The 12490-nt window shown below is 43.5% G+C and overlaps 1 protein-coding gene across 1 annotated transcript in view; it reads left to right on the top strand.

Annotated features, from left to right (window-relative positions):
* maml3 (mastermind-like transcriptional coactivator 3) overlaps positions 1 to 8665 on the top strand; it is a 121626-nt gene extending 112961 nt beyond the window's left edge. Inside the window, exons 4-6 of the mRNA XM_083931732.1 lie at positions 270 to 536; positions 2840 to 2918; positions 4422 to 8665. Coding sequence (XP_083787858.1) covers positions 270 to 536; positions 2840 to 2918; positions 4422 to 5524 — 1449 coding nt within the window. The 3' untranslated portion in view covers positions 5525 to 8665. The remainder of the gene's footprint in view (positions 1 to 269; positions 537 to 2839; positions 2919 to 4421) is intronic.
* The last annotated feature ends 3825 nt before the right edge of the window (positions 8666 to 12490 follow it).

Genomic DNA, 12490 nt, shown 5'->3' with positions numbered 1-12490 from the left:
GACCACCAATCTCTGGTTTTTGATTGGGATCGGGCCGGGCTTGGACAGAAACTCTACGAAATCTCATAGAGTTTTCGTGCCCTTTCATAGCTCTAAGCTTTATGTTTAAAAAATAAGAACGGTATCCATCTTTTCAAACTCTTGGCAAAAAATCAAATAAGCATGTATCCCAAAATGTTTTAGTATTTTTTTTTCCTTGTTTGATTGATGCCTGATTAATTGCTCAACAGCACATCTGACCAGCTGCCCCCTCCTCTCTGCCTTTACAGGAACAAGGTGTGGTGGGAATGTCACGACCACCGGGTGCCATCCCGCCTCCTCACCCTGCTGGGGGCGTGGCCTCAGGGGTGGGGCCCAACCAGGGGTCAGGACCACCTCCAGGCTACGTGGGCAACCAGCAGCAGGCGGCCATGATGAAACAGATGATGGCGATGGAGCAGGAAAAGAGGGTGCAGATGCACATGATGGAGCAGCAGAAACAGCAGCTCTTCAGAGAGCAGAGACAACAGCAGCAGCAGCAACTACTGGCTGAGCAGGCGAGTGTTTTTAAATGAGCGTGCTCATAGCATAATGTTGTGTAGTGTGATGGTGTGGTGATGAAACAAAATGGCTAGGCCTGTTTGATTCATCTGTCATGCATTAAATTCTAATTGTGTTTGTTCACACACTCCCGTGTCTGTGTCGGCAGCTCTAACAAGAGCAGCTCATCCTCTCCTCTTCCTTACTGTTGTCTGGTTGCATGTATAATTACCCTCAACCAGCCCCCTCTTCACTGCTTTCTTTTCATCTCTGCTGTGTGTGTGTGTGTGTGTGTGTGTGTGTGTGTGTGTGTGTGTGTGTGTGTGTGTGTGTGTGTGTGTGTGTGTGTGTGTGTGTGTGTGTGTGTGTGTGTGTGTGTGTGTGTGTGTGTGTGTGTGTGTGTGTGTGTGTGTGTGTGTGTGTGTGTGTGTGTGTGTGTGTGTGTGTGTGTGTGTGTGTGTGTGTGTGTGTGTGCACGCACCACGTGCCGCCTGCTGTGATAATGTGGTGTTTTCTTTTTATTTCTCTCTCTGTGAGGGAATCAAGTGTTAAAGAGTTCTGAACTCTGAAGTCACCACCCACTATGTTGGTTTTAATTGGATCTGCAAAAACATACACAGACACACAAATATGTGTGTGAAATGAAACCCATCCTGCTGGGGTTTAGTGTCTGTTGTTAAATGGATATCATACCTCCATTTCAATGAGCAACACCTTCTGCTTTCCAGGCACACATTCAGTAGCTGCTTTTTATGTTGCAAGGACCCAGACTATTAGGTCTTGCAATTACGTTTTCAACTACGGCTGTGAGAGAGCATCAGGGCTGCCTCTGGTTTCATACTTGAACACTAGTCACTAATGTTGTTATGTGTGTATGAGAGCATCATGCAGATACTGTACACTAATCTAATGCAGTCAGCACACATCTGTCTCACTTCTGATATGCCAAACATCTGTCTGTCTCTACTTTACCAAACATCTGTCTCTACTTTACCAAACATCTGTCTCTACTTTACCAAACAGCTTTCTCTACTTTACCAAACATATGTCCCTACTATACCAAACATCTGTCTCTACTTTACCAAACATCTGTCTCTACTTTACCAAACAGCTTTCTCTATTTTACCAAACATATGTCCCTACTATACCAAACATCTGTCTCTACTTTACAAAAACATCTGTCTCTACTTTACTAAACATCTGTCTCTACTTTACCAAACAGCTTTCTCTACTTTACCAAACATATGTCCCTACTATACCAAACATCTGTCTCTACTTTACCAAACATCTGTCTCTACTTTACCAAACATCTGTATCAACTAAACCAAACATCTGTCTCTATTTTACCAAACATCTGTCCCTACTATACCAAACATCTGTCCCTACTATACCAAACATCTGTCTCTACTTTACCAAACATCTGTCTCTACTTTACCAAACATCTGTCTCTACTTTACCAAACATCTGTCTCTACTTTACCAAACATATGTCTCTACTTTACCAAACATCTGTATCAACTAAACCAAACATCTGTCTCTATTTTACCAAACATCTGTCCCTACTGAACCAAACATCTATCTCTACTTTACCAAACATCTGTCCCTACTATACCAAACATCTGTCCCTACTATACCAAACACCTACCCCTACTATACCAAACATCTGTCTCTACTTTACCAAACATCTGTCTCTACTTTACCAAACAGCTTTCTCTACTTTACCAAACATCTGTCTCTACTTTACCAAACATCTGTCTCTACTTTACCAAACATCTGTCTCTACTAAACCAAACATCTGTCTCTACTAAACCAAACATCTGTCTCTACTTTACCAAACATCTGTCTCTACTAAACCAAACATCTGTCTCTACTAAACCAAACATCTGTCTCTACTAAACCAAAAAACTGTCTCTATTTTACCATCTATTTTACTTTGTCCGTGTACTTTTTGGAACCACATTCACAACACAACATTAAGATATGGACAAAGGAAGACTTTGCACATATAGGTCCAATGCAAGTATTTAATGGTAACAAATCAGGCAAATATGTTTGCCCCAATGAAGGTCTGGTGAACAAAAGCTTGGGTTTATCATTATATACTATCTCTGGAGCTTAGACTTTAGTGTGCATTTTGTAACAGTATTTAGTTCTTTAAATAACAATATTGAATGTTCATCAATTCTGTTTTGTTTAACTGTTCCTTCTGTGCGACCCTTTTTCTTGTCTGTAGCCCATAATGATACCAAATCCTGAATTATGAAATACATATGAAGGCATGTAAGACATTTCTAACCTACACTCTTTAACAATTCTAACAGCTCCAACAGCAGCAGCATCTCCCCAGACAGATGGGCCAAGGCCAGAGGAATCCATACCCTCAAGTCAGTCAGTACCAAGGTGAGACAGACAAACGCATGCATCCATTTCATCTGTGCAACAAGCACACAAGTTGTGCATTAAAAACAAGAATGGCAGCACCCCTATAGATTTTCTAATAAACAAGTCAAGGCCTGACCTAAATTCTTGGCGGCATTAGTAAATGGATTTTTTGGTAAATCGGTTTCTAATTCTTTGCAGAGCATCCTGATGGTACTAGAGAAAAAACTTGAAAAAACAACCACACATGTACACTTGGTCTGCAACAAGTATGGTTTACACAGCCAAGACATTTAGACGTTTAACAGATTTTATAGTTCACTCTGACATATTTAGAGACAGACAAACAAACACTTGCAAACAGTATGTATGCAAACAGCAGAGCTGACTGAGCATCACCCTGAAACCAAAGCTTGTCCTGTCTGTCTGTCTGTCTGACACATCAGCGCTCAGATGCTCTTCAGCCTCTTTCTCTCTCTCCTCTCTCTCACTCTCTCTCTCTCTCCGAAAAAAAATAGAATATTCCTGCTCTGCCTGTTACCACGGCAACATGTCTGTCCTGGATCCCCCAGAGTTCCGGTGAAGTCAGAGAGATGGATGAGAGGAGGGAAGTGGGAGAGGGGGAGGCTGGCAACAGGAGGAATAGGTAGATGGTCTTGTAGGTAAAAGGAAAGGTTGGCAAGAGAAAGAAAGAGAGAGAGAGAGAGAGAGAGAGGGAGATGAGTGGGTGGGAGGATGATGGAGAGATGAAGAAAAATACAGAGAAGGAGAAGGAGAGTCAAGTCAGAAGCCATTTATAGCCTTCAGAGAGTCTGTCTGTAAGTCTAGGAGATAATATGGAGAGGAAGAGGGGGCTTCAGCATGAAACTCTGGCCTAGAAATGTTTCTGTTATTTCAGCTCTCCTGCAGAGCATCAGTGACTTGAAAGCACTGACCGCGCTATTATCACCTACTGTCAGAACATAATCATACTCTCTATACTCATTTATATTTACATGAAGTAATGTGTGGAATAAATGATGCTGTTGTGTCATGTTACATTACCTTCAACTCTGCTCACTCCCCACTTACTTATGAGTCTGGAGTGCGTGATCCTCTTCGTTCTGACTCCTCTGTTACAGTTCCCGTCTGTGCTGTGAGGTGAGGGATTAGTGGAATGATGTCAGATGTGGGTTTATTAGAGGATTTAGAGCCATTTCCACGCTAGCAGACCTGCTCAGCTCTGCCACCACCCAGGCTCTGATAGGAAAAAGTGGGGAAGTGAGGTGCTGGCGCCTTGGTGTGTAAAGTTTGACGGATTTGAACTAAATTGGGAATGAAGCGTTCGTTTTCAGAGTAAACAGGTTGTCATGAAACATAAATCTTTGCCTCAGCACTGAGTTATTAAGTGCCATTTGGTGATTTAAGTGGACCTAGTATACAGACTCCAAAGCTGTTTACAAAAGTCCAACTCCTTTGTGATTTCTGTCTCCATATGCCTCACCCAACTCAGTTGTTTCAACTCCTCTGATTCTTCTCCTCTAGGTCCTCCTCAGGATCTGGCATCCAGAAGCCAGGCTCTCCAGAACATCCGGGCCGCCCGTCTACTACAACAGCAGCAGCAGAACCAGCAGCAGATGGTCCAGATGAGTTCTGTTCAGGGCCAGGGAGGCTCTGTGGGACCCCAAACCGACATGGGCTTACCCTATGGCAACCAGGGGTCCAACCAGGGTTCCCTTTACGGGCTCAACCCCTCCATGAGCCAAATGATCCACCAGCAGCAGCACCAGAGCCAAAGTGTCCAAGCCTCCATGGGTCTTCCACCACAACACAACCCCGCCGGAGGGCCGCCCCGGCAGGCAGGTACAGGTCCGGGGGTTGGAGGTATGCCCGGAGGCCCCGGAGGTGGAGGAGCTGGAGGGTATGGAGGACAGGGGATGTTAATGAACTCCATGACCCAGCAATCCCTCAAAGGCCCTCCCAACGCCAAAGCCCAAGCACAGAGACTGCAAAGCATGCTGGGAGCAGGAGGAGGAGGCGGGGGAATGGCGGCGGGTGGCTGGCCGCAGCAGCAGGGACAGAGTCTGCAAGCCATGGGGGGAGGAGTCGGAAGGACTACAGGAGGAGGGGGAGCGGATATGGTGGCGTTCAGCTCCACCCAGGGTTATGGGATGCAGCCAGGTCAACCCCAGCGCATGGCCAAGCAACATTTTCAGGGTCCGGGCCAAGGCATGAGCCAGGGAATGGACCCCAGAGTGGGCAACCCAGCAGCTGGTATGGGTGGCCCAATGATGGGCCCTCACATGGGCGGTCAGCCCAGGACCAACCAGGCCCGGCCCATGGTCATGAACCAGGGGATGAACCAGGGGGTGATGGGCCAGGGGATGACTGGGATGGGGGGGTTCGGGCCAGGCCCTGGGGGGCCTGGAATAGGGGCAGGAGGTGGAGGAGGTGGACCCTATGGACCAGGGGGAGTCGGGGTTGGAGGTCAGCCACCGGGCTACCAGAGGACAGCCAATCAGGACATGTCATCCTATGGATATGGGGGCGGGCCCTCAGGGGGAGGCGCCTTCGGATTGGGCGATGGCTCAGGGGCGGAGCTGGACTCAAGCGACGGTTGGATGGAGGAGTTTTTCCCGAGCCAATAGCCAGCGGGGAGACTGGAGATGAGTTTTTACTGGATGAACTAAACATTAAAGTAGGAAAAAAGTTAAAACCTGAGAAAGTAAATCAAAAAGGATGACACGATGTGGACTGGCATGTTTTTGTTTTGTAAAACATGAGCAAGGTTATAAATGAGTTTTTGTGTGTGTGTGTGTGTGTGTGTGTGTGTGTGTGTGTGTGTGTGTGTGTGTGTGTGTGTGTGTGTGTGTGTGTGTGTGTGTGTGTGTGTGTGTGTGTGTGTGTGTGTGTGTGTGTGTGTGTGTGTGTGTGTGTGTGTGTGTGTGTGTGTGTGTGTGTGTGTGTGTGTGATGGAGAGAGCGATCATTATGTCTCGTGCATATTAATGAAAAAACAATATAGAGATTAAAAGGTGTGTTTCATTAGTTCCCTTTTTTCTCCACGGAATGAATTTTTCTCATGTTCCCGCGTTTGAAAGCGAGCGCCGTTTACACAGCAGCGCTTCGAGCTTCAGCAGAAGCTGATTGAACACCGCAGACTGATGAAGGGGAAGGAGGACTTGTTCTCAAGACAGCAATTTATTTGTGTTTGTGTGTTTGTGCCACCCAGCTCAGTGCTTCAGATCTCTCAACTGTGTGAGGAGCTGAAGGGAGTAGAAAGCACTCTCAGCGCTCCCATTTCCTCTCTTAGATTTGTGCCCCCCATATATGCACACGCACGCACACACAAATCTGTCGCCTTGGCGCTCTCTCACTTTGTTCTCTCTACTTGATCTCTCTCTCTCTCTCTCTCTCTCTCTCTCTCCCTCTCACACCATCCTTCCCTCTCTCCTCCCGCCTTTACCACCCTCTCTCCAGAGACACGTTCCTCGCTCTCAACACTCCTTTCTGTTTAAATTGTGAACATCACAACAGAACAAATGATGTTCCTCTATTGTGCCACACGAGCACACTCTAGTGCCCTCTAGTGTTTTTGCTAGGCAACCGACCTGGGGGTGTTTTTGGGCTTCGGGTTTCATTTACTGTGCGTGGATGACGGGTATGCAGTCAGAGGAAGACAGAGTGAAAAGCAGAGAAAAAGGGAGAGAATAGGCAGCTAAAGAATGCATTTGGACATAAAAGCTCATACACACACACACACACACACACACACGCACGCACGCACACACACACACACACACAACAACAAACACACCAACAAACACACCAACAAACATCAGCCTGGGAGGATGAGCGGATGTGTGAGAGGCAGCTAGCGTAGCTAATATTACATTACACCCTATGCCTGTGTGACACAAACCACATCACATGCATCAGGCTGACACAAAGCAAAACGATCGCTGGGCACTGAATGTATTCAAGCACCACAAGTGACTTCTTCTTTTTAAGGAAAAAAAAAAAAAGCTCATTGAAATCCCACCCACACGTTTTGTTTGTTACTGTGTTTTATCTCCAACAATGATGCTGGCTGTGTCTTTGTCGATTAAAAGTAAAAAGAAAAAATAAGAAAAAAAAGAAGAAGAAGAAGAAAAGTTAGCCTTCTTTTAGTTTGTGTCGTCTTTTGAAAATCTGTTTGTCCTCCCGTCACAGCACAACCTTCCCTTCCATTGTGACACAGTTGGTTGTCAATCACCGTAGCCCTGCTTTACATCGCGGCTTCTCTTGTACCGCAGCTATAAAACGCCCTCGCTCCAAACTAGAAAGTAACTGTGCTACACTGTAACACTACTGTGAAGAAATACGAGTTGTCCCCTTCCAGCGCTTTACTAGGAAACTGAACCACTGCTAAGCCTTGAGTTTGTTTTATAGACCGTAGAGAAACCGATTGGGCCTACACGGTGACAACGGTTAGCGCCAGTTAGCATCAAAAAAACGAGTGCTTCCTCTGAAGTCAGCGTCCCTCCTTCTCTGAGCTTACTTAAGTAAACTATAGGCGTTACACCATTTCATTCATCATCAACAAGCTGTCAACTCTTTTGCCCTAATGGTTGAGTCATAAATATGTGTCAAATAGGTTTTAACACAATAGTCGTTGGTAAGGTGACAACTTCCTTCTCTAACTGTTTTGTAAAATGGGTTAAAAGATGGATGAAAGTGCGTTTGTACTTGCATTACTTTGTATTTAGCTCATCAGAGTGAAAGTTTGGAGGACGATGCTGTAATCAACAAACCAAAAAGCCTTCTTCTCTGTAAACTTACTCCTTGGCATCAACACATATGTTCTCATGGTTGTTGATGTTGTATAATACAAACCCTTTAAATACAAACTTTGACAACCACGCCCATATTCCTGTAAACGTTGCTACATTTGGTAGCACCCACCACAATGAGGTTCTGTACTTCGATTTTGTCATGTTTGGGGGGGGGGGTCCTTCGTCTCAGCGTGTGGAGTCTGAAGGTCGACGGCAGGCGGATGTTTAGGGTTGTGGCGTTCCCCGTGTTTTATCAGGGGAAGATGGTGAAGTAAATCAAAACTCTGTTTCGGTGTCTAGATAAACTCTTGGATTGTTGGAGCCTTCTCTGTGCAGGAAAAGCAGTCGAGAGCTCACCGCTTCAATAGTTTAAGTGCTCATGCATCCGAAACCTTGAGAGCGCTCCAGTACTCCAGGCAGGCTCAATAAAAGGTCAGTGTAGGACCAGAGAAATGGAGGCGGTGTGTAGGAAAACACCTGAGGTTTACCCCTCCAAACTGGAGGCAGCAAGGTAGAGAAACATTTCTGGGTCAGTGTTAAGATCCCGACCTCTGGGACCTTTGGGACCTTTCAGTGAGGGTTCATGATATGGTTTGAAATCCCTCCAGGACGAGAAAGGAAGCTTCCTCCAATTATCATTATGTACCGGGACCAAGTCTGTAGACAACATTTTAACAAAAAATTGTTGTTGTTGATGTTCTTCGTTTTATTTTATTTGTTTGTTTGTTTTTTTTTACTGGTGCTGACATATATGTGATTATGAGAAAAAGTATATAAAAGATAATGGCTATTTGTAAATATGTTTTTACAGGTTTAAATACATCAGATAATACAGTCTCTACTCTGTAAAGAATTTACTGTTTGTTGGAAAATAGAGAAGTATTTTTATTTTGAAGTTTTTTGGTTTTCACGTTTAACCCATCTGAGCTATGCCATTGCACTTCAGACAATGTCTTACTACTAATTTGTATTGTAAACCTCCTTTCTTTGTTTGAATTTTTTTCTTCTTTTTTTTCTAGTTTGAGATTTGACTCTGTTCTTAAGCAGTGCTTATTTCTTTTTATCCTGTACAGAATTCTGAAATGTTAACAAAAGAGAATTACAAGACTTTTTTTTGTTTGTTTTTCAAAAAGATACAATAAAGAGAGAATGTTCTCGCTGATCATACGAAATGCACGTTTCTGTAGTTCATTTGTTACTGCTGTCATTAGACCACAACTGACAACATGTCATAAAAGAGTATAAGACAAGTGAAAAATACAGCTGAATACATCAAAAATATACATGAAAACACTCACGCTAACAAAGCCAGCTCACACTACTTGATGGTTTTTAGTATAAGAAAATATATTTATATATAATATATATATATATATATAATTTATAATCACACACATAGATACAGTACTACAATGTATGGAAGGTGATACAATAACACTCACTTGATGTTCTAAAGAAAGACAAAGTGACAGTAGCTAGCTAACTTTGTTCATCTGCGGGCTAAAATGATTTAGCTAACGTTACCGTTACAAGAGTTTAGTAAGTGATGCTACAGCTTTATAGCACAGAATATGGAGAATTAACGATTCATTTAAAATATAATTAAATATTAAAAATGCACTGGCTGTTTTATGACGAAAAAGAAAAAAGAAATGATGAAAAGTTAGATTATTACCCGAGCAGCAATCTCTGGTGCTGAAAAATGAAGCCATCTGAGAAGTGCCAAAAACTTCAGCTCCTTCAACGGCTACTTGAGTCTGGCTCCAAAAGTGGGAGACATAGACATAGACATAGACATAGACACATCCCATGTTAAAACGTCCAACTTTACAGCAGAAATAATCACATTTACAGCCTGGTACCAAAATTGGTTTTGGTCTCTAGAGCTAATTTCCCCATTCATGAAACTGTATGGGGGGAATTCTTTTAACTCACCAATTTAAATGATATTAAAGTGTAATTCCAGTGCAAAATCATCCCATGGTCTTTTTCGGCACTTATATGCATCAAACAGGCCAAAGTGTTTTTTTCGTGTAGCAACTATTAACAGAGAAATCTGGAATCAAAAACTGACAACAGAGACTTCTACCTATTTAAGGGTAAGAGCTGCAGCCAACCACAGTTCCCAACTTTTTGAAAAGCATTCTGGGAAAAATTCCTGCAGTGGAAAAAAAAAAAAGCTCATTTAAATCACAGTGGCAGGCAGGTATGTTACCTAACCTGCTCCTTTAAACCCCCCACATGAAAGAAGAATGCTCCTGGTGCGTTGATGAATGGCCACAGTGGAACGGCTCATCCTCAGGGGCTGGGGTAGGACACATGGATGAGGTTCCTCGGTTTTTCAATATACTGTGGTTTACTGTGGTTACTGGGGCACACATCAAAGAGATCTGAAAATAAATAATGTTAAATCACATTTGATGTCTACTCTCATTGTGTGTGTCCCGAGCTCCTTTCACACCGGCAGTGCCACCCTGAAATGATTGAAAGATTCCCTCAAAGAGAATGTGAGAACGCAAACATCCAAATCACTTCGATCAGACATTAAAGTGTAATTCCAGCGCAAAATCCTCTCATGGTCTTTTTCAGCACTTACATACATCAAATAAGCCGTCAAGACAGTTTTTTTCGTGTATAAACTATTAACGGAGAAATCCGGGAGAGTCGCTAACAGTCGGACGTGGCTAACACTGAGCACATTAAACAGCTTTTTTTAACCACTAATACTGCTCAAAATAACACCAAACCTCTGCAGCAGCATGAGAAGAGTCCTTACACATAAAACGAAGCGTCAACAATGTAGTTAGAGAACCCAGAGTTTATTAAAAGAGTGTTTTGAAAGACTTACCTACTGGCCCAGGTACCAGCTCCTCTCGTAGTAAAGTCCATTTAAGTCGATTAGCAAAGTCAATCCAAAAGGAAGGAGCCCATTGATGCTTCGTGTTATGTGTAAGGACTCTTATCATGCTACTGCAGAGGTTTGGTGTTATTTTGAGCAGTATTAGTGGTTAAAAAAAAGACGTTTTAATGCCTTCATTTGAATGGTCCGAGCTAATCAGTGTTAGCTACGTCCGGCTGTTAGCAATTCTCCCGGATTATTTGATATATGTAAGTGCCGAAAAAGACCATGGGATGATTTTGCGCCGGAATTACACTTTATGCGGGAAAAATAGGGAAGAGGAGTGTTTTGTTGTTTCACTGTATTGTATTGGTTAGTGATTATTGTCCATCTCTGGGATCCATACACCACCACACTTTGTCTGCGAATAGGCCCCACACAACAACATCAATATTACCCACTTAGCTGACAAGCACGTCATTTCATTTCATTTCAGGGTCGCCAGACTGACGGAGACAAATGCACGCACATTCATGTAGCGCCTATAAGCAGACTGACTAACTGCTGTAGAAATGTTTTGTCTAACAGACCTGATTTGCATAATTAGACTTGCATATGCTAAAGAGCAGAGCCTTAATTCTGTCTGGCAGTAATAGCGACGATGAATCATGGGCTCCCTGTTGTTGTCAGCAGACAGACAGACAGACCACATGCAGGGCCAGGACCTTTTTCTTGTAATTCATCTTTTCCGCCCCTTTCAAGCTCACTCCTCCTCATCCTACGTCAGCCACGCCCCTTTTCTTCATCTCTCCTCCTCATCATGGCCACCTTTCTCTACCTCTTCTCCTCACACTCCTGCTACATCGCTCCTTTCCCCTCTACCTAGCTGCTTTGTTTCTTCTCGACACTCTAACCCCCACCCACCAGCACCACATACAACGAGACACACACACACACACAAAGACACAGACGTACACACATTATCCACGACACTCCTGCTTTCCATTTGACATTGATAAATGGAGACTAACAGAGATGACAACATCATTACTCATGTTCAGTAGCAACACCACCTAGGACAGAGACAAACGAGAGGAAGAGAGAGGATGAAGGACAGAACAGGAGGAAGATGGGGAGTGAAGGGGTGGAGGGGGGAGGGGGGAGGCTGCAGTTGGGGGTGTCTGCTACAATCCACCCCCAAGCACACACCTTAACATCTCCAGAGGGTACGATGTTGAGGTGTTCATTACTGTTGTGCAAAACTAGAACAACTGTTGCTCGCACAAGCAACTTGGAAGATTGAAACTTATAGTTTTACTTCCAAATCCAATCTCAACAGCTTCAGAGCAGTAACTACTTCCTCTATCACTGAATCTGATGCTCCTTTCAACTATCCATTTGTTATATTGGTCTATCATACTGTACATTACAACAGTTTCATGGAAAACAATAAATTGTATTTTTATGCATTTATTCATTGTTTATATTGTTTTATATCTATTACAAAAGCTGTACACCATTTTATTTTTATTTGAGAGGCTAAAACTGGCAAATATTTGGTATTTTTACTTGAGAAATTGCTAAAATAACTACTTTTATAAATAAGAAAAAGTGATATGACAAGTGTAGTAAGGAGAATGGGAGGGCTTTATTTTGTATCTATTTTGGTGGTGGTGGTGGGGGGGGGGGGTGAGAAAAAAATCTTGCACTTCATTTACATTCAAAGTATAAAAATACAACTTTTTTTTTTCATTGTGAATTAGAAAATGGTCAGAGGGTCACCCGGCCCCCTAGGCCGGACGGGCGGGGAGGGTGAGAGGATCGCCAAAGTCAAAGGGCTTCATCCTCTGAGCAAGATGAATGCCTGCACCAAATTTCATGGCAGTCCATCCAATAGTTGTTGAGATATTTTAGTCTAGACCAAAGTAGTGGACCAACCAACCGACTCTCGCAAGCGTGGCT

The sequence above is a fragment of the Echiichthys vipera genome, assembly GCF_963691815.1.
Source record: "Echiichthys vipera genome assembly, chromosome: 2".
NCBI lineage: Eukaryota > Metazoa > Chordata > Actinopteri > Perciformes > Trachinidae > Echiichthys > Echiichthys vipera.
The sequence above is the reverse complement of the archived record's forward strand: the minus strand, read 5'-3'. Positions and strand labels throughout refer to the sequence as shown.